General features: G+C 37.2%; 1 protein-coding gene across 4 annotated transcripts in view; it reads left to right on the forward strand.

Moving 5' to 3' along the window:
• Window positions 1–23,728, forward strand: part of ATP7A (ATPase copper transporting alpha) — a 157,656-nt gene that overhangs the window by 50,419 nt on the left and 83,509 nt on the right. For all 4 annotated transcript variants that reach the window (XM_058713986.1, XM_058713983.1, XM_058713984.1 and 1 more), the window contains exon 2: window positions 20,688–20,828. In XM_058713986.1, coding sequence (XP_058569969.1) covers window positions 20,721–20,828 — 108 coding nt within the window. In that variant the 5' untranslated portion in view covers window positions 20,688–20,720. The remainder of the gene's footprint in view (window positions 1–20,687; window positions 20,829–23,728) is intronic.

Here is a 23,728-nt window from a genome sequence, read left to right on the forward strand (position 1 = left end):
TTATATTGCAGGATTGTTGTGAAATTCACATATATGAAAGATTTCTCAACTATGCAATGCTATAGGCATCTGAAACATCTGTACTATTATCATAAGGACAGCTCTTTTGTAGAGACGCGATGATTAGTCCATGAGTCACAACAATGGCCAGGAAAATACCCTTTTCTTAATTTGAATGTTCTGTTCTTTATTTGACCTTATTAATATGTCTTAAGTATTCACTCCTAATTTTTTGGGACCAGTCAAATGAAAAGAACAATTATATTTTGAAACATGCTTGTCTACTCCAGCAATTTCATCTAGAATATTCATCCTCTATTTATGTAATGACAGTTGTCATTATTAAAGAGATTAGGCACTCAGTATTTTGAAAACAGGTTAAAGAATAAGATGGCTCAGTTGGGTGGCTCAGTTGGTTAAGTGTCTGATTTTGGTTCAGGTCATGATTTTGCAGTTCGTTGGTTCGAGCCCTGCATCAGCATCAGGCTCTGTGCTGATAGCTTGGAGCCTGGATCCTGCTTCAGATTCTGTGTCTCCCTCACTCTTTGCGCCTTTCCCACTCATGCTCTGTCTCTCTCTCAAAAATAAACAAACATTAAGAAAATAAAGAATAAGATCAGTTTTCATTTTAAAGGCTTAATCAATTTATAAGAAAGAGATGCATTATATAAAATAATAGAGAAGTTAATGTTTTCCCTTTTTGTTTGCAATTTAGATGTTGTAATGATTTTATTTTGCTGGGTTTTTTTACTTAAAAAATTTTTTTGTGTTACTTTTTTTTTTTTGAGAGATAAAGAGAGACAGAGACAAAGAGATAGAGGGAGACACAGAATCTGAAGCAGGCTCCAGGCTCTGAGCCGTCAGCACAGAGTTGTTGCGGTCCCGAACTCACAAACCATGAGATCATGACCTTAGCTGAAGTTGGACATTTAACTGAATGAGCCACGCAGGCACTCCTGTTTTATTTATTTAAAAAAAATTTTAATGTTTTTATTTATTTTTGAGAGAGAGACAGAGATAGAGCATGAGCGGGAGAGGGGCAGAGAGACAGAGGGAGACACAGAATCCGAAGCAAGCTCCAGGCTCTGAGCTGTCAGCATAGAGCCTGATGAGGGGCTTAAACTCGAGAACCACGAGATCATGACTTGAGCCGAAGCCGGACACTTAAAACCGACTGAGCCACCCAGGCACCCCTATTTTTTTTTTTAAGTAAGCTCTAGGCTCAACATGGGGCATGAACTCATGACCCCAAAATGAAGAGTCGCATGCTTTACTGACTAAGCAAGCCAGCCAGGCACCCCTAGACGTGGTAGTGATTTTAAATAAAAGCAATTGGGTAGGAAACAATTAAATTGATTTGGTAATATTATATAGATTCCATGAAGGCAGCTCATTTAATATTGTTTGCATAGGTAGAACTCATCAATTTATTTTTTTTTGTAAATGTTTATTTTTGAGAGAGAGAAAGAAAATGAGAACATGAGCAGGGGAGGGGGCAGAGAAGGGAGAGGATAAAGGATGAGAAGCAGGCTTTGCACCCACAGCAGTGAGGTCGACATGGGGCATGGACTGCAACATCATGACTTGAGCTGAAGTTGGACACTCAACCAACTGAGCCACCCAGGCGCCCCCATCAGTTTGTTTAACAACACAGCCCTGGTATAATAGGGGGGTTTTGGCTATTTATATGTTTGAGTTTATCATTGGTCTCACTTATTGAAATATTTCTGTTTTTTTTTTCAACGTTTTTTATTTATTTTTGGGACAGAGAGAGACAGAGCATGAACGGGGGAGGGGCAGAGAGAGAGGGAGACACAGAATCGGAAACAGGCTCCAGGTTCCGAGCCATCAGCCCAGAGCCTGACGCGGGGCTCGAACTCACGGACCGCGAGATCGTGACCTGGCTGAAGTCGGACGCTTAACCGACCGCGCCACCCAGGCGCCCCGAAATATTTCTGTTTTAGTAACACTTCTACACATTCCCTATATTTTTCTTCTTTATTTCCCCTTAAAATGAGTTGACTTTTAACTTTTTAAAAAAAGTTTTTTTTATTAAAAATTTTTTTTTACATTTATTTATTTTTGAGAGACAGAGAGAGACAGAACACAAGTGGGGGAGGGGCAGAGAGAGGAGACACAGAATCCAAAGCAGGCTCCAGGCTCTGAGCTGTCAGCACAGAGCCCGACACGGGGCTCGAACCCACAAACTGCGAGATCATGACCTGAGCTGAAGTCGGACGCTCAACCAACTGAGCCAGCCAGGTGCCCTGAACTTTTTTTTTTTTTTTTTAAATTTTATTTAAATCCAAGTTAGTTAATATATAGTGTAATAATGGTTTCAGGAGTAGAATTTAGTGACTCATCACTTACATATATAACACCCAGTGCTCATACCAACAAGTGCCCTCCTTAATGCCCATCACCCATTTAGCCCATCCCCCCACCCAGTACCCCTCCAGCAACCCTCGATTTGTTCTCTGTATTTAAGAGTCTCTTATGGATTGTCTCCCTCTCTGTTTTTATCTTATTTTTCCTTCTCTTACCCTATGTTCATCTGTTGTGTCTTTTAAATTACACATATGAGTGAAATCATGTAATAGTTATCTTTCTCCGACTTATTTAGCATAATGCATTCTAGTTTCATTTACATTGCAAATGGCAAGATTTCATTCTTTTTGATCACTGAGTAATGTGTGTGTGTGTGTGTGTGTGTGTGTGTGTGTGTGTGTTGTACACCACATCTTCTTTACCCATTTGTCAGTCGATAGACATTTGGGCTCTTTCCATAATTTGGCTATTGTTCATAGTGCTGCTGTAAGCATTGATGTGCATGTGCTCTTTGAATCAGCATTTTTGTATCCTTTGGATAAATACCTTGTAGTGCAATTGCTGGATTGTAGGGTAGCCCTCTTTTTAATTTTTGAGGAACCTTCGCACTGTTTTCCAGAGTGCTGTACCAGTTTGCGTTCCCACCGTCAGTGCAAAAGTGTTCCCCTTACTCTGCATCCTTGCCAACATCTGTCTTCAGATTGATTTCTTGGGTATTAAGAGTGATTTGGTATTTATCTAGCTGTGTTTCAGGGATGAGACAAGTCTAGGTTCCTCCTACCACATATAAAAAGCCAAAAGCCCCCTGTATTCCTGCGTTGTTAATTTTAGCCATTCTGACAGGTGTGAGGTGGTATCTTATTGTGGTTTTGATTTATATTTCCCTGATGACGAGTGATATTGAGCATCTTTTCATGTATCTGTTAGCCATCTGTGTCTTCTTTGGAAAAATATCCATGTCTTCTGCCCATTTCTTCACTGGATCATTTGGTTTTTGTGTGTTGAATTTGATGAATTCTTTATAGAATTTGGATACTAACCCTTTATCTGATCTGCCATTTGCAAATATCTTCTCCCTTTCTGTTGGTTGCCTTTTAGTTTTGTTGATTGTTTCCTTCACTGTGCAGAAGAAGCTTTGTATCTTGATGAGGTCCCAATAGTTCATTTTTGTTTTTGTTTCCCTTGCCTCTGGAGACATGTCAAGTAAGAAGTTGGCTTCAGTGGAGGTCAAAGAGGTTATTGCCTGTTTTCTCCTCTAGGATTTTGATGGTTTCCTGTCTCACATTTTGGTCTTTCATCCATTTTGAATTTATTTTTGTGTATGGTATAAGAAAGTGGTTATTCTTCTGCATGTTGCCGTCCAGTTTTTCCAGCACCATTTGCTGAAGGGATGGTCTTTTTTCTACTGGATATTCTTTCCTGCTTTGTCAAAGATTAGTTGGCCATGCATTTGTGGGTCTATTTCTGGGTTCTCTATTCCATTGATCTATGTGTCTGTTTTTGTGCTAGTACCATACTGTCTTGATGATTACAGCTTTGTAATACAGCTTGAAGTCCGGAATTGTGATGCCTCCAGCTTTGGTTTTATTTTTCAACATTACTTTGGCTATTCAGGGTCATTTCTGGTTCCACACAAATTTTTGAATTGTTTATTCTCACTCTGTGAAGAATGCTGGTGTTATTTTAATAGGGATTGCATTGAATGTATAGATTGCTTTGGGGAGTATTGACATTTTAACTATATTTATTCTTCCAATCCATGAGCATGGAATGTTTTACCATTTCTTTGTGTCGTCTTCAGTTTCTTTCATAAGCTTTCTATAGTTTTCAGTGTACAGATATTTTACCTCTTTGGTTAGGTTTATTCTTAGGTATCTTATAGTTTTTGGTGCAATTATAAATGGGATCGATTCCTTAATTTCTCTTTCTGCTGTTTCATTTTTGGTGTATAGAAATGTAACCGATTTTGTACATTGATTTTATATCCTGTGACATTGCTGAATCCAGGTGTCAGTTCTAGCAGTGTTTTGGTGGAGTCTTCCAGGTTTTGTGTGTACATCATGTCCTCTGTGAAGAGTGAAAGTTTGACTTCTTCCTTGCCAGTTTGTATGCCTTTTATTTTTGTTGTCTGATTGCTGAGGCTAGGATTTCCAACACTATGTTGAAAAACAGAGGTGAGAGTGGACATCCCTGTTGTGTTCCTGACCTTAGGGGGAAAGTTCTCAGTTTTTCCACATTGAGGATGATATTCACTATCAGTCTTTTGTATATGGCCTTTATGATGTTGAGATTAAGAGGTGTTCCTTCCATCTGTACTTTCTTGTGAGTTTTTATCAAGAAAGGATGCTGTATTTTGTCAAACGCTTTTTTCTGCATCTATTGAGAGGGTGATGTGGTTCTTATCCTTTTTTTATTAATGTGATATATCATGATGATTGATTTGCAGATATTGAACCATCCCTGCATCCCAGGAGTAAATCCCACTAGATTTTGGTGAATAATTCTTGTAATACATAGTTGGATTTGGTTTGCTAGTATCTTGTTGAGAATTTTTGCATCCAGGTTCATCAGGGAAATTGGTCTATAGTTCTCCTTTTTAGTGGGGTCTTTTCTGGTTTTGGAATCAAGGTAATGCTGGATTCATAGAATGAATTGGAAGTTTTCCTTTCATTCATATTTTTTGGAACAGCTTCAAAAGAATAGGTATTAACTCTTCTTTAAATGTTTGGTAGAATTCCCCTGGAAAGCCATCCAGCCCTGGACTCTTCTTTGTTGGGAGCTTTTGATTACTGATTGAATTTCTTTACTGGTTGTGGGTCTGTTCAATTTTTCTATTTCTTCCTGTTTCAGTTTTGGTAGGTCTGTTCAATTTTTCTGTTTCTTCCTGTTTCAGTTTTGGTAGTTTATATGTTTCTAGGAATTTGTCCATTTCTTCCAAATTGCCCAATTTGTTGGCATATAATTACTCATAATATTCTCATATAATTGTATTTCTGTGGTGTTGGTTGTGATCTGCCCTCTTTCATTTGTGGTTTTATTTATTTGGGTCTTTTCCTTTTTCCTTTTTGATTTTTTGATAAATCTGGTTAGGGCTTTATCAATTTTGGTTTCATTGATCTGTTTTTTTTTTTTTAATTTCAATATCATTGATACCTGCTCTAATCTTTATTATTTCCCTTCTTCTGCTGGTTTTGGGCTTTATTTGCTGTTCTTTTCCTATGAACTGACTTTTTAAAAATCTTTTTTTCCCTCAGCTTTATTGAGGTATAATTGAGAAATAAAACTTGTCTATATTTAAGGTGTATAACATGATGTTTTGATATACATATCCATTGTGAAGTGATTACTGCAGTCAAGGTAATTAACATATCCATCACTCCTCATAGTTACCTTTTTTTTTAAATTTATTTTTTGAGGGGCACCTGGGTGGCTCAGTCGGTTAAGTCTTTGACTCATGCTGTCTCTGTCTCTCTCAAAATAAATAAATAAATAAACTTAAAAAAATGAAATCTTATTAAAAAAAAGATTTATTTTTTGAGAGAGTGAGTGAGCAGGGGAGGGGCAGAGAGAGAGAGAGGGAGAGAGAGAGAATCCCAAGCAGGCTCCACACTGTCAGTGCAGAGCCTGATGTGGGGCTTGAACTCCTGAACTGTGAGAGTGTGACCTGAGCTGAAATCAAGAGTTGGATGCCTGAGTTAGCCACCCAGGCGTCCCTGTTTTTTTTTTCTTTTATTAATTACCTTTTTTGTTTTTGAGAACAATTAAAATCTCTTTTAGCAAATTTGGAGTATACAATATTATTAGCTATAGTCACCATGCTATAAATTAAATCTCTAGATATTCATTCTATGTAACTGAAACTTTGTACCCTATTTTTTATGTTTTTATTTAAATTCCAGTTAACATACAGTGTAATATTAGTTTCAGGTATACAATTTGGTGATTCAGCACTTCCATACAACACTCAGTGCTCATCACAAAAAGTACATTCTTTAATCCCCATCACCTATTTAACCCATCCCCCTACCCACCTCCCCTCTGGTAACCATCAGTTTGTTCTCTATAGATAAGAGTCCTTTTCTTGTTTGTTTGTTTGTTTTTTACCCTATGATTTGTTTTGTTTCTTAAATTCCACATATGACTGAAATTATATGGTATTTGTCTTTCTCTTCCTGATTTCACTTGGCATAATACTCTCTAGCTCCATCCATATCATTGCAAATCACAAGATTCATTCTTTTATGTGGCTGAATAATATTCCATTATAAGATTTTATATATATATATGAATAAATTTATATATTAGAATAAATATATATACCACTTCTGTTTTTCCTTTTATTTATATTTTTAATTTTTTTAAAATATGAAATTTATTGTCAAATTGGTTTCCATACAACACCCAGTGCTCATCCCAACAGGTGCCCTCCTCAATACCCATCACCCACCCTCCCCTCCTTCCCACCCCGCCATCAACCCTCAGTTTGTTCTCAGTTTTTAAGAGTATCTTATATTTTGGCTTCCTCCCTCTCTAACCTTTTTTTTTTTTTTTCCTTCCCCTTCCCCATGGTCTTCTGTTCAGGTTCTCAGGATCCACATAAGAGTGAGAACATATGGTATCTGTCTTTCTCTGTATGACTTATTTCACTTAGCATAACACACTCTAGTTCCATTACATTGCTACAAAGGGCCATATTTCATTCTTTCTCATTGCCATGTAGTATTGCATTGTGTATATAAACCACAATTTCTTTATCCATTTGTCAGTTGATGGACATTTAGGCTCTTTCCATAACTTAGCTATTGTTGAAAGTGCTGCTATAAACATTGGGGTACAAGTGCCCGTATGCATCAGCACTCCTGTATCCCTTGGGTAAATTCCTAGCAGTGCTATTGCTGGGTCATAGGGTACATCTATTTTTAATTTTTTGAGGAACCTCCACACTGATTTCCAGAGTGGCTGCACCAGTTTGCATTCCCACCAACAGTGCAAGAATGTTCCCATTTCTCCACATCCTCTCCAGCATCTATAGTCTCCTGATTTGTTCATTTTAGCCATTCTGACTGGCATGAGGTGGTATCTGAGTGTGGTTTTGATTTGTATTTCCCTGATGAGGAGCGACGTTGAGCATCTTTTCATGTGCGCGTTGGCCATCTGGATGTCTTCTTTAGAGAACTGTCTATTCGTATTTTTGAGAGAGGCAGAGACAGAATGTGAGTGGGTTAGGGGCCGAGAGAGAGGGAGACACAGAAGCAGAAGCAGGCTCCAGGCTCTGAGCTGTCAGCACAGAGCCCAACGTGGGGCTCGAACTCACGAGCTGTGAGATCATGACCTGAGCCCAAGTTGGATGCTCAACCGACTGAGCCACCCAGGCGCCCCTTTTTATTTATATTTTTAAATTTAAATTCAAGTTAGTTAATGTAATGTAGTGTTTTCAGTATGCCGCATCTTGTTTATCCATTCATCAGTTGGTGGACATTTGGACACTTTGTGTATTTGCCTATCATTGATAATGTTGTAAACATTGGGATGCATGTATCCCTTCAAATTAGTATTTTTGTGTTCTCTGAGTTGATAACTAGTAGTGCAATTTGGATCATAGAGTAGTTCTAATCTTAACTTTTTGAGGAAACTGTGTACTGTTTTCCAGAGTGGTTGTACCAGTTTCCATTCCCACCAACAGTGTGAGAGGGTTTTCCTTTCTCTATATCCTTACCAGTACCTGTTGTTTCTTGTGCTATTTTAGCCATTCTGACTGGTGTGAGGTGATATCTTATAATTTTGATTTGTATTTCCCTGATTATGAGTGAGAAACTTTATATCCTTTGACCAACATTTCTTTATTTCTCTACCCCCCAGCCCCTGGTAATCACCATTCTAGTCTCTTTTTCTGAGTTTGACTTTTTTAGATTCCACATATAAGTGAGATTATGCAGTTTTTGTCTTTCTGTGTCTGGCTTATTTCGCTTAGTATAATGTCTTCCAGGTTCATTCATTTATTTTCCTTTAAAATAAAAAAAATAATGTTTGTTTATTTTTAAGAGAGAAAAAGAGAGCACAAGCAGGTGAGGGTCAGAGAGAGAGGGAGACACAGAATCCGAAGCAGGCTCCAGGCTCCGAGCTGTTAGCACAGAGTCCGAAGTGGGGCCCAAACTCATGAACCGTGAGATCATGACCTGAGCCGAAGTTGGACGCTTAAGTGACTGAGCCATCCAGGCACCCCTTAAGAATTCTTACAATGAGGGGCACCTGAGTGGCTCAATCAGTTGCACATCTGAGTTCTGCTCAGGTCATGACCTCGCGGTCCCTGAGTTGGAGCCCCACATTGGGCTTGGTGCTGTCAGTGCAGACCCTGCTTTGGATCCTCTGTCCCCTTCCCTCTCTACCCCTGCTCTCACTCTCTCTCTCAAAAATAAATAAACATAAAAAATTCTTTTTTTTTTTTTTTAATTTTTTTTTCAATGTTTTTTATTTATTTTTGGAACAGAGAGAGACAGAGCATGAACGGGAGGGGCAGAGAGAGAGAGGGAGACACAGAATCAGAAACAGGCTCCAGGCTCCGAGCCATCAGCCCAGAGCCTGACGCGGGGCTCGAACTCACAGACCGCGAGATCGTGACCTGGCTGAAGTCGGACGCTTAACCGACTGTGCCACCCAGGCGCCCCTAAAAAATTCTTATAATGAAATAATTTAGGCCAACAAAGAGTATAGGGATCCTGTAACATAATTGTATATCCACTACAAAGCCTAAGTATGTATGTATGTATGTATGTATGTATTTTTATTTTAAAAATTTTCACTTATACCTTTTTTTAAAAATATAATTTATTGTCATATTGGCTTACATACAACACCCAGTGCTCATCCAGCAAATGCCCTCCTCAGTGCCCATCACCCATTTTCCCCTCTGCCCCACCCTCCCATCCACCCTCAGTTTGTTCTCTGTATTTAAGAGTCTCTTGTGGTTTATCTCCCTCCCTCTCTGTTTGTAACTATTTTCTCCCCTTCTCTTCCCCCATGGCCTTCTGTTAAGTTTCTCAAGATCCACATATGAGTGAAAACATATGATATCTGTCCTTCTCTGACTGACTGATTTCACTCAGTATAATACCTTCCAGTTCCATCCATTTTGCTGCAAATGGCATGACTTCATTCTTCCTCATTGCCAAGTAGTATTCCATTGTATATATAAACTACATCCTCTTTATCTATTCATCAAGTGATGGACATTTGGGCTCTTTCCATGATTTAGCTATTGTTGAAAGTGCTGCTATAAACATTGGGGTACTTGTGCCTCTATGCATTAGCACTCCTATATCCCTTGGACAAATTCCTAGCAGTGTTATTGCTGGGTCATAGGGTATATCCCTTGGGTAAATTCCTAGTTGTGCTATTGCTGGGTCATAGGGTAGTTCTTTTTTAAATTCTTTGAGGAACCTCTACACTGTTTTCCAGAGTGTACATAGCCTAAGAATTTAAGCATTACATCTATAGTTGAAGTTCCCCTTTGTGTTCCAGTTGCCTCCCTTCCTCCCTCCCCAAAGTCCTGAATTTGGCATTTATCCCTCCTTTGCGCATTTTTATATTTTGACTAACACTGCTACATGTGTACGTATACAGAAACAATATATGGTATTGTTTTATGTTTTATGTTTCTAGACTTTTGTATCCATGTGAAACTTTTTTTATTTCCTCAACTATGTTGATTAGATTTATCCATGTGGTTGCTTATATTTCTAGTTTCTCATCCTCTGTACTATTGACATTTGGGGCCAGGTAATTGTTGTGAGTGGATTTCTTGTTCATTAAGGGTGTTTAATAGTATCCTTGACTTCTACCCACTAGATGCTAGTAGCATCTCTCCCTAGCTCCTAGTTGTGATAACTAAAAATGCCTCCAGACTTTGCCAGATGTCCTTTTGGTGGTAAATTCTCCCCTCCCAGTGAGAACCATTATTTTAATTCATTCATTTTAACTACTATACCTTTCTCCACTATAATATATGCTACTGCCTATTTTTATATTTTCTGTTTGACAGACATTTAGATTATTTCACTGTTGCAATGAGCGTTCTTGTTCATGTTTCCTCTGCACATGGGTGAAACTTCTGTAGGGTGATATGCCCAGGAGTGAAAATGTTAAGTTCTAGTATATACATATCTTCAGCTCTACCAGATATTGCCGGAGAGGTTCCATAATGGTTGTGCTAATTTATGCTCTTATCAGCTGAATAAGAAAGATTCTGTTGCTCCACATCCTCACTGACACTTGGTATTGCCAGATTTTGAAATTTTTATCTACCTGGTGGGTGTAGATTATATTAATCATGGTTTTAATTTGCATTTACTTGATTATAATTTATTAATCCAGAAACTTTTCCAAAATTATGAGGACTAATTATTTTAGAAGTATTTAAAAATTTTTGAGCTTCTGTGATCAGCTTTAAGATGTGGTTTTGAGCAGACTTCATATATATGTGTCATATTTGTACTCAACTTATGAAATTTGTGTTTCTAAACCAGAGATGATGATCTAGTCATAATCCTGTTCTTCCTTTTAGAAAATGTTATTACTGTGTGGTAATTACCAGGTGTGTTTAGGGAGTGGCTGAAAATACTTTAATAACCAGAAGTTATTTCCCTCGTTGTTGGATGCTGTTCTCAGAATCACTTCATTCCTAATAGCTGCATGCCTCATTTGTTCTTTGATATTGTGATCTCCCAGAAGCCTACATTTTTAAAAATGTTTATTTATTTTTGACAGAGAGAGAGACAGAGCATGAGCGGGGGAGGGACAGAGAGAGAGGGAGACACAGAATCCGAAGCAGGCTCCAGGCTCTGAGCTGTCAGCACAGGGCCCGATGCGGGGTTCGAACCCACAAACTGCGAGATCATGACCTGAGCTGAAGTCAGATGCTCGACTGAGCCACCCAGGCGCCCCTATTTTTTTCTATACCATATGAAATTGTTTATGCTCTTACTCTGTTTTCTGGGTCATTTTGCTAAATGCAATGGGAGGTTACAAAAGGTTTTCCTTACTTTGTACGTATCATTGAGACATTTAAAATTCAAAAGATAGGCATAGCATACATTACAAAATCAATTGGAGTTATGTATATAGGAGTAGTATGAGGGAGATAGAATTCTTCTGAGCTTTTGCATGTAAAGGCCCATTAAAGTAAAGTTTTGAAAAAAAATGGAGGTGAATTATGAAGGTAGGAAGAAATATATATTATTCATGAATGATTTAACATGCTTAAATCAGGATTTAACCAGAAATGTGGTTGTATTAATGTAATTTTCACTCGTGCTCAGAAATTCTTCGTTCCCCAATACATACTTTCAGGTGAATTATCCAGTTATTTTAAAAGTGCCTTTCTGCTTTGTCTCTCTCAGTTCCTCAGTAAGCCTGAGAGATGCTCTAGTACTTTGGTCTGGGACATACCCCATAATAAAACTGTGTTTAAGTTTTACATTTCTAACTAACCAAGTAAACAAGCCTTCATCTGCTGAATGCATTGTATTCTAAAAGTTTTTTTTTTTTTTTTGTAGCAATTTGAACTTAACATTTCCCCATAAAGCAATTTAGTCAGTTTTGGTAATGGACCCAGATCAGCCCTCAAAAGCCCCATTTGACCCATAACCTTATCTGAGTTACATAATACTAAGTCTGAGTGTTCTGTCCTAGAGCAGGCAGACATGTGCTACAAGAGGAAAGAGAAAGGGTCTCCTTTTTTTTAAACAAAAATTTAAGTTTATTTATTTATTGTGAGAGAGAGAGAGAGAGAGCACAAGAGCGAGCATGAGTGGGGTAGGAGCAGAGAAAGAGAATTCCAAGCAGGCTCCGTGCTGTCAGCACAGAGCCCAACATGGGGCTCAAACCCACAAACTTTGAGATCATGACCTGAGCCAGGATCAAGAGTTAGACACTTAACTGACTCAGTCACCAGGTGCCCCAAAAGAGTCTCCTTTTTAAGGCAGAGGACTGACCATAACCAATATTTTGATAGGGTCTGTTTGTTTTAGACATTATTCTACTTCCCTTTTTATACCCATTACTGCTATGGAGAGTGACCCTCTCCCTAGCCCCTAATGTCTTTATGTTGTTCTTAAATACCCCACTTTGGACTTTTCCCTTGGGACTGTGAGTTCCCTTCATCCAAGTATCATTTGTTCACAAGTACCTGTCTTTCCTGTCCCATCTGGGCTTTGTAGGTATTAGGAGGTATAATGTTAGCTATGAGTCCCTTAAACTATCAAAGAGGAATTGGTACTTTGAAAAGAGAATATAATGCCTCTTTTTTTAAAATGTTTGTTTAACTTTGAGAGAGAGAGAGAGAGAGCAAGCAAGGTAGGTGCAGAGAGAGAGAGAGGGACAGAGAATCTGAAGCAGGTTCCATGCTGACAGAAAAGAGCCCAATGCGGGGGCTCAAACTCATGAACCATGAAATCGTGACCTGAGTGGTAGTTGGATGCTCAACCTCACACACTCAACTGACTGAGCCACCCAGGCGCCCCTGAGGAGATACTATCTATTAAGACAACTGACCTGGATTCTTGAAAAAGTCACTTCATGAGGGAAAAGAGATAGGATAGGGGCTGTTGTAGATTAAATGAGACTAAAAAGAAACAACCAAATTCAGTGTGTGAACTTTGTCTGGATCCTGATTTGGGAAAAATAAAAGCTGTGAAAGATGTTTTTGGGACATTTGGGGAAATTCATGTAGAGAATTTGTATTAGATGATGTACAATCATTAATTTTCTTAGCTTTGGTAATAATGTTGTGGTTATTCAGGAGTCCTTATTTTTTGGAAATGCACGTTAGAGTATTAGGATTTCTAAAACTTATATTCAAATAGTTCAGAACAAAATAGGGCTAATATAACAAAATGTTAACAAATGTTGAATTCATACAGAGGATATACAGATAGATGTTCATTGTACTATTACAGCTTATACATGTGGTTGAAATTTTTCATAATAAAACTTTGGGGAAAAAGGAAATAGATGTATTGATGTAATTTCTAAATCTCAAATATTTATAATAGTAAATTCAGGCAGTATGGAGAATTTTTTTTTTTTTTTGAGCTGGATTAGCTAGTTCTAACTCCTCTAAACTAATTCAGGTCTACTATTACTTCTCTTATTTCGCTTATCATTCATTCAGAGATTCAGATTTTATCCTACTGACAGCAACTGTTGTGGCTGGAGGAAGGATGATAGAGTTTCATAAGGCAGTGACAACTTATTTTTACAGTAGATTGTAAATCATAGATTATCAGAATGTGAAAATCTCTGGCAGTGTGCTTCATTAGAGATCGTGAATTTTTAACCTGGAATAAATGCTGCTTCAGGTCATTAAAAACAAAACTTATGGGAATGCAAGCTGGTGTAGCCACTCTGGAAAACAGTATGGAGGTTCCTCAAAAAACTAAAAATAGAACCACCCTATGTCTCAGCAATTGCACTACTAGGAATTTATTGAAGGGATACAGGTGTGCTGTTTTGAAGGGACACATGCACCCGAATGTTTATAGCAGCACTATCAACAATAGCCAAAGTATAGAAAGCGCCCAAATGTCCATCGATGGATGAATGGATAAAGAAGATGTGGTATATGTACACAATGGAATATTACTCAGCAGTCAAAAAGAATGAAATCTTGCCATTTGCAACTATGTGGATGGAACTGGAGGATATTATGCTAAACAAAATTAGAGAAAGACAAAGATCATATGACTTCACACATATGAGGACTTTAAGATACAAAACAGATGAACATAAGGGAAGGGAAGCAAAAATAATATAAAAACATAAGGAGGAGGAGAAAACATAAGAGACTCATAAATATGGAGAACAAACAGAGGATTACTGGAGGGGGTGTGGGGTGGGGGGGGTAGGCTAAATGGATAAGGGGCACTGAGGAATCTACTCCTGAAATCATTGTTGCACTATATGCTAACTAATTTGGATGTAAATTAAAAAATAAAAATAAAAAAACCTCCAAAATTAGACAAAATGTATTCTCTTATATTGAATAAGTATTGTAAGTCTATGTAAAAATAGGTAATAATTTAATACTAGTTTCATAAGAATTAGTGGGCACAACTGAATTGTTAACTATCGTATTTGTAATAGCTTTAGCTGTAACTTTAAAAGTAAATAACTTGGGAGTGCCTGGCTGACTCCATTGGTAGGGCATGCAACTCTTGATCTCAGGGTCATGAATTTGAGTCCCACATGGGATGTAAAGATTACAAAAACAAAGAAATTAATTAAAGTAAATAACACCAGGCTTCCAGTTATGGAATGAATAAGTCATGGGATAAAAGATACAGTATAGAGAATACAGTCAATGGTATTGTAATAGTGTTGTATGGTGACAGATGGTAGCTACACTTGTGGTGAGCATAGCATAACATGGACCTGTCAAATCACTGTGTTGTATACTTGAAACTAATGTAACATTGTGTGTCAACTATATCTCAATAAACATAAATATAAAAAATAAAGTAAAAGAGTAAATAACACAAATAGACTAATAATTATGAACCTATTTCAGGTAAAGTCACAGTATAAATTACAATTTTTCCATAATGAATGATAGTTGAATGAAATTAAGACAGAATGGTGAGTTTAAGGATTAATTTTTCTTTAAGCTTTTCTAAGTTTTTACATTTTAAAAGTGAATATATAGAAAAGAGTATGAAGGGTCCTTAAAAAATTAAAAATTAAAATTTTAAATTAAAAATTAGAAAAATTAAAAATAGTCCAGCATTTCCACTCCTGGGTATTTATCCAAAAGAAATGAAATTGCTGTCTCAAAGATAATCTGCACTGCCATATTCACTGCAGCATTATTTATAATAGCTAAGGCATGGAAACAACCTAAGTGTCCATCAGTGGATGAATGGACAAATAAAATGTGGTGTATAAATACATACATTATTCAGCCATTCCTTCTTTTCAAAAGGAAATTCTGTCACTTGCAACAGTGTGGATTGAGGGCATTATGACAGATTCCATGTGAGCTCACTTATATGTGGAATATGAAAAAACCAACTCATTGATACAGAGAACTGATCGGTGGGTTGTCTGAGGTGGGTTTTGGAGGTGGGTGAAGTGGGTGAAGGTGGTCAAAAGGTATAAAATTCCAGTTTTAAGATAAATAAGTCCTGGGCATGTAATGTACAGCATGATGACTATAGGTTCTAATCATAAGAAAAAAAAATTAGCTGCATGGTGATGGATGTTAATTAAACTTATGGTGGCAGTCTTTTTGCAATATATACATATATCAGATCATTTTTTTTTATACCTAAAACTAAAATAATGCTACATGTCAGTTATATCACAGTTAAAAAAATGACTAGAGGCAACAACAACAACAAAATAGATACATTGGACATCATCAAAATTAAAAACTTTTGGGCACCAGTTAACATATACTACAATGGCTAGAATTAAAAAATCAGATAATAACAAGTGTTGGTGAGGAGGTGGGGAAATTAGAACCCTCATATGCTGCCAGTGGGAATGTAAAATGGCACAACTGCTTTGGGGAACAGTGTGGCAGTTCCTCAATTAAAACAGTTACAGGACCCAGCAATTCCACTCTTAATTATTATCCAAGATGAATGAAAACACAAACATTTATACATAAATATTTATAGCAGCCTTATTTTTAGTAGCCAAAAGATGAAGCAACCTAAATGTCCATCAGTTGAATGGATAAACAAAGTGGTATATCCATACCATGGAATTTAATTCAGCCATAAAAAAGAAATGAAATGCTGGCACATGCTACAACATGGATGAACCTTGAAAACATTATGTTAAGTGAAAGAAGCCAGTCACAAAAGACCACATATTATATGATTTCATTCATATGAAATGTCCAAAAGAGGAAAATCTATACAGACAGAAAGATTAATGGTTGCCTGGCAATGGGGGTGGGAGGTTTAGGTGGGAGGGTGATACCTAAAGGGTATGGGGCTTCTTTTTGAGGTGACAGAAATGTTTTAAAATTCACCATGGTGATGGTTGCACATATCTGAATATAACACCTATTGAATTCTATACCTTAAATGTGTGAATCATATGCAAACTGTATTTCAATAAAGCTGTTTAAAAAAATGGTCCTTGGGGGGCGCCTGGGTGGCGCAGTCGGTTAAGCGTCCGACTTCAGCCAGGTCACGATCTCGCGGTCTGTGAGTTCGAGCCCCGCGTCAGGCTCTGGGCTGATGGCTCGGAGCCTGGAGCCTGTTTCCAATTCTGTGTGTCTCCCTCTCTCTCTGCCCCTTCCCCGTTCATGCTCTGTCTCTCTCTGTCCCAAAAATAAATAAAAAAAAAACGTTGAAAAAAAAAAATGGTCCTTGGAAAACTTGACATCCACATGTAAAAGAATGTAACTCAGATCTCTACCACACACTATATACAGCAATTAACTCAAAATGGATTAAAAGACCTAAATGTAAGAACTGAAACTACCAAACTCTTAGAAGAAAACATAGAAATAAATCTTCACGACTTTCAGTGTGGCAGTGGTTTCTTCTATAGGACATCAAAAGCAAAGCAACAAAAGAAAAAAAAAGATAAATTTGGCTTCGTCAAAATTAATTTTTTAAAAATGTTTTATTTATTTTTGAGAGAGAGAGAGCGCTAGTGGGGGAATGGCAGAGAGAGGGAGGCAGAGGATCGAAGCTGGCTCTGCACTGACAGCACAGAGCCCCATGTGGGCTTGAACTCACGAACCCTGAAATCATGACCTGAGCTGAAGTCGGGCACCTCACTGACTGAGCCACCCAGGAAGCCCCAAAATTAGGGTTTTTTTTGCTTCAAAGGATGCCATCAAATAAGTGAAAACAATGAAGTACAGTTACATTCTACACATTGTTAAGCCTTAAAAATATTATGTTAAGTGAAAGAACTCAGACACACAAAGCCACATATTAAATGAATCAGTTTTTATGAAATTAACCAGGATAGGCAAATCCATAGAGATAGGAGGTAGATTCATGTTTGCCAGTAGCTGTAAGGGGACTGAGGAGTGACTGCTGATAGGTATGGGATTTCTTTTGAGGGTCATGAAAATGTTCTGCAGTTACATGGTCATTACGATTGCATATCATTGTGAATATTACTAAAAACTGAATTGTATTACTAAAAACCACTGAATTATACATCTTAGGGTGAATTTTATAGTGTGAATTATATCTCAAAAAATAATGCATATAATGAAAAATATGTGCTGAAAACCAATGAACATTTGAAAACAAATTATCCTCAAGGAACTTCTGCGATTTTAGATATTTGGAAATTATATTGATGGTCCAGTTGTTCAAAGCTCCACAGAAATCCATCAAAGTAAGGAGTCCACTTACCTGCTTTGTTAGGAGCAGAGGATGTGGTTCTGCAGCAGTTTCTGTTTGTTTCTCAGAGCTTACAAAGCTAAGATGATGTAGTAATTGTTTTTATACCACTTGGAGTAAATTTATTGCAAAGAAATGTTTCAGTTTACATAGTTTCTCATAAATTTTATTTAATTTTAATTGGTTTTATATTGACATAACTTAAAATGCAAAAGCTTGCCCCCTCAACCGCCCAGTCTCTTTTCCTCCCTAGAGGTAACCGTGATATTGCTGATTTTTTTTGTGAGTCTTTCTAGAGATATTTTTACGTAGCGTTCTTATTTTTTAAAAAAATCCATCTTGTAGTTTAGCATTTTTAAAGGAAATGTCTTTAGGGGCAAAATAGAGTCAATATAAATCATAGTATTTGTAACCCACTTTTGGGTTCTGTAGTTGGCCATTGTTAATTTTGACAAGTCTGAAACACTTCAGTGTCTCTAATTTTTGATTATGGTCACAAAACAGGATCTTTATCCAAGAGCATGGAGAACCTTCTAATGAATATTGGATAAGACTTGTATTTTTATTTGTACTTAATTTTAGCTGATAGCATCTTAATAATAACTGATTATTTCCTGCTCTTCTTCTTTTCTCCCATCACTGGTTTGGGTAACAGTTTTACTTTACTTCAATATTCCTCTTCCTTATACAAAATGGTGTTTTCTACATAATTTGAAATCTTTGCAAAATAGTTTTTTTTTTTTTTGCAAATCTGTATTATTTGCAAGTTCCTTAGATTGAGCTAATGTATTCTTACAAATATAATTTTTCTTAAATAATTTAACATTTTCTAATTAATACCCTAAACATGAATAAACTATGGTACTCTAAGAGAGGACCTCAGATATACATTGGGAAGTCTCTAATTTTTTCCTGATTAATTTATTAAGCCTGATTCTAGTGCTACTTTATTGTAATCATTTCACACTAGCCTCTAAAAAGAAGAGTTTTATAGAAAGATGTTCTTAGTTGTTTCTTGAAATTTTCATTTATCTTCCTTGCTCTGTATTGGTTTATTTAATATTCTTTATTTTCTTTTTCCCTCTACTGTTTTGAAAGCTATATATTGTATTTCTAGTCTCCCACCAGTTACCTTCAAATTTTTAACATATATTCCTAACAAAATCTAAGGTTTATCTCTTTCTCTTTATACATTCCGAACAAAGACAAGGGATCTCAGAATGTCTCAACTATAATAAACTCCCATCCCTATTATTGTTTTCTGTTATTTCAGGTCCACTATACTTGTGTGATATTGTGTGTGTGTGTGTGTGTGTGTGTGTGTGTGTGTGTGTGAGAGAGAGAGAGAGAGAGAGAGAGAGAGAGAGAGAGAGAGAATACATTCTCATGGTACAAAATTCAAAAGATACAAAGGAAACTAGATTTTTTTTTTTAACATTTATTTATTTTTGAGACAGAGAGTGAGAGAGCATGAACAGGGGAGGGTCAGAGAAAGAGGGAGACACAGAATCTGAAACAGGCTCCAGGCTCTGAGCTGTCAGCACAGAGCCCAATGCAGGGCTCGAACCCCCGGACCATGAGATCATGACCTGAGCCGAAGTCGGACACTTAACCGACTGAGCCACCCAGGCGCCCCTAGATCTTAATTGTTTTCACCACAAAACAAGAAGTGGTAATTAAGTGACCTGTTAGATGTGTTAGCTAATGGAGGTAATCCTTACAATATATCAATATATCAAACCAACACATTGTATACCTTAAACTTATACAATGTTATGTCAATTATATCTCAACTTTAAAAAGAGGTACAAAAGGTTACATACTGAAATTTTCCACTTTTATCCCCTGACCATTTAGTTCCTCTCACAAGAGGAAAACACTGTTTCCATGGGATATATTAGGTTGATCTATATGAAATAGGCAATATTCAACTATTTTGATAAACAACAATGGCAGTTTCATATGGTTCAAACTAATATCAGTGGGAAAAAATATTCCTGCCTTCATGGAATTTTCATTCCAATGGGATGTGTATTAATTATTGCAGTGTAACAAATTGCCTAAAACTTTAGTGGCTTGAAACAACAAACCTTTATTATATCACAGTTTTTGTGAGTCATGAATTTGGGAGTGGTTTAGCTTGGTGGTTCTGGCTCAGGGTCTCATGAGGTTGTAGTCAGTATGTCGGCTGGGGCTTCAGGCATCTAAAGGCTTAATTAAGTCTGAAGTATCAGCTTCCAAGATGGTTAACTTACCTGGCTGTTGGCAGGAGATCTCAAGTTCTTGCCTCACAAACCTGTCCATAAGTCTGCTTGAGTGTCCTTATGACATGACAGATGGCTTCCCCCAGATAAGGCCATTCAAGAGAGAGGACAAGGAGGAATCCACAATGATTTTTCCCCCTCCCATAGTGCCTTTTATGACCTAGTCTTGGAAGTCATACTTGTCTATTTTACCATATTCTGTCTGGAAGCAAGTCGCTGAGCCCAGGCCCCACTCAGGGGGAAAGGAGTTAAATTCCACCTCTTGAAGGAAGGAGTAACAAAGAATTTGTGAGAATATTTTAAAACCACCACAGGAAAACCAGTAATAAGCAATAAACATAGTAAGTAATTAATGGAGTGTATTAGAAGATGATAAATTCTATGAAAAAAATGAAATAGAGCAGAGGTAAGGGAAATCAGAGTGTATGTGTGTGGAAGGGATGTGGATTGCAACAGGTTATTCAGTGTAAAACTCATTAAGAGAATTAGATTTGAGTAAAGACTTGAAATAGATGAGGAAGTTAGCTAAGCAGACATCTGTGAGAAGAAAGTCCAAACCAAGGGAATAGCTAAAGCAAAGGCCTTTAGGTGGGAGTGAAACAAGATGAGAGGAAACAATGCTAACCATATATTATTAGTAAAATATTTTCAGATGAGAAGGTTGGGGGGTAAAGTTGAGGAAGGATTATTTCCATGGCTGAAATTAGTTCATTGTTTCTAATAGGAATGTAAAGAAGAAATCAAGTTGGAACGAAGTATGGTTGTGGATTTGGTCACCATCTCTGTTGAGGGGATGACATGTGGTTCCTGTGTTTGGACCATTGAACAGCAGATTGGAAAACTGAATGGCGTACATCTTATTAAAGTAAGTTAGTCTTTGGACATCAGTGATTTCAAATGCTGTTGACTGGAATTCTAGAAAATTACTTCTAACACTGAGATAGGAGCAGACACTGAAACATTTGGCAATAAAGACTCTGAAATATTAATATAGTCACTTTGTCTCTTTAACTTTTCTTTTTATAAAAAATAAGAAATTATATATTTTTTCAACTTAAAAACATCTGAAGATGGAATCATGACATTATGATTGTATATTTATAGTTTTATATTTTGTAAGTATACAGATGCTTATACACTTTTTATTACTCTTAATCTCATACTGAACTAAAATATACGTTTTCAGAGAAAGGGTTGTGGGCTTTCATCTCTTAAATAGCATGACAATTATTATGTGAAATAATAATGTAATCTTCCTTAAGCACATGAATACAAAGTATAACGGTAATTTTCTAAGCTTTTTCACTTCAATTTTTAAAAAATGTTTCTAGTGTTTTTAAAGATATATATTTTTTAAATGTTTATTTTTGAGAGAAAACACACATGTGTTGTGTATGTGTGCGCACATGATTTGGGGAGGGGCAGAGAAAAAGGGAGGAGAGAATTCCAAGCAGGCTCCCTGCTATCAGCGCAGAGCCCCATGCAGGGCTCGATCTCACAAACCATGAGATCATGACCTGAGCCAAAATCGAGAGTTGGACACTTAACCAACTGAGCCACCCAGGTGTCCCATGATTTTATATGTGTGTGTATACACACACACACACACACACACACACACACACACACACACTTTAAGTAATCTCTACAGTCAGTGTGGAGCTTGAACTCACAACCCTGAGATCAAGAATTGCATACTCTATCAACTTAACCAGCCAGGCGCCCCTTTCACTTAAGTTTTTAATTGCAAAAATAAAATCGACTCTTGTTAGACCATCTTAACACATTCCTGCTATAATTCATCTTAGAATGTTACTTAATGAAAAAGAATGGTGGATATCTATCTATATGTGTGTATGTATGTATGTATGTATGTATATTCTGATTTGTCTGCAATTAATACGAATTGTTAATATAGCTATTATGAATAAATAAGAAAAGCTAAACAACTTTGTTTCACACCTTCTAAACACAAGAATCAAAAACCCCCAAGTCAATACAAAACTACCCTACGGGGAATATAATGATGCCATCCCCGCTCATATCTTATAAAAACTTTTTTGAATGTTTCCTGTGTTCATTTTTTTGACATAGACATATGTTAATGCTGCAAGGGGTTTTAGATACGACTTCAATAGTCTAACCTCCTTATTTTACAGATTAGCAGATGGAAGCTTAGATAATGGAGTGACTTGTGCTAAATTACACAGCTACCTAATACCAAAACAAAACTAGAACTCAAGTTCCATGATTCCTGGGCCATGTGTGTTTTCTGGTCATACAGTCTGCAGATGCATTTTAATTTGCATATGGTTCTCAAACTGATCATCTCCAAATTATTCTCTCACATAAGTTCTGAGAAAAATTAATCATCATATAGGTGCTTCTTACCATCAAAGTGATGTATTAGCTTTGTATCACTAGTCCCTGTAAATTCTTCTCAGAATAATTATAGTATTTTTACTGTGAGAAACCTTGAATTATGTTTTGTCATTACTTTTTTAAACTTTTTATTCCCATGTTCATAAAAATGTCTTTGATTTTTAAAGCCTTTGGGGTAAAATATGTTTTGATTAATCTTTATAATCCAGATTTCTCAGTCTCAGCACTATTGACATTTTGAGCTGGATAATTCTTTGTTGTTTGAGGGCTGCTCTGTGCCTTGTAGCATGCTTAGCAGCACCCCTGGCTTCTATGCACTGGATGCCAGTAGGCTTTTCTTGTGTTTGTGACAACCAAAATGTCTCCAGGCATTGCCAAATGTCCTCTGTGGGCAGAATTGCCCTCAGTTGAGATTCACTGCTTTAGACCCTTCCCAGAGAACTTACTACACACCCTTTGGCTATTCAGTTAGTTTTTGATGATGGTGAATTGATTTATTGAATAGGCTTATGTGCCCCTTTCTCTTTGTATGAGCTTCTTACAGTTCTTTTTTGCCAGTGACAGGTATAGTGAGCAGTGGTTCACAAATCATAACATGAGAATCACCTGGAGGACTTGTTAAAACATGTTTCTGGCCCTACCCTCAGAGTTTCTGTTTTAGTAGGGCTGATGGGGCCTGAGAGTTTGCATTTCTTTTTTTTTTAATTTAAGGTTTATTTATATTTGAGAGAGAGAGAGAGACTGCACAAGCAGGGAGGGGCAGAGACAGAATCTGAAGCAGACTCCAGGCTCTGAGCTGTCAGCACAGAGCCTGATGCGGGGCTTGAACCCATGAGCCAAGAGTTCATGACCTGAGCTGAAGTCGGTCACTCAACCAACTGAGCCACCCAGTGCCCCGAGAATTTGCATTAAAAAAATTTTTTTTTAATGTTTATTTCTGAGACAGAGAGAGCACGAGTGGGGGAGAGGCAGAGAGAGAGGGAGACACAGAATCAGAAGCAGGCTCTAGGCTCTGAGCTATCAGCACAGAACCTGACGTGGGGCTCCAACTCACGGACCGTGAGATCATGACCTGAGCCGAAGTCGGTCGCTCAACCGAGCCACCCAGGCACCCCAAGAGTTTGCATTTCTAACAAATACCCAGTTAACTCTAATGGTGCTGGTCTTGGGACCACAGTTTGAGACCTGTTATATTGCATGAGATATAATTACACTAAAAAATATTTGTTTATCTGAAATTTAAATTTATAACTCGGTGTCTTCTGTTTTTTTTAAATAACTTTTTTTATTTATGCATTTTATTTTTAAATTTTTTTAATGTTCATTTTTGAGAGAGAGAGAGAGAGAGAGAGAGAGAGACAGAGCATGAGTGGGGGAGGGGCA

Source organism: Neofelis nebulosa, chromosome X (genome assembly GCF_028018385.1).
Source record: "Neofelis nebulosa isolate mNeoNeb1 chromosome X, mNeoNeb1.pri, whole genome shotgun sequence".
Lineage (NCBI taxonomy): Eukaryota > Metazoa > Chordata > Mammalia > Carnivora > Felidae > Neofelis > Neofelis nebulosa.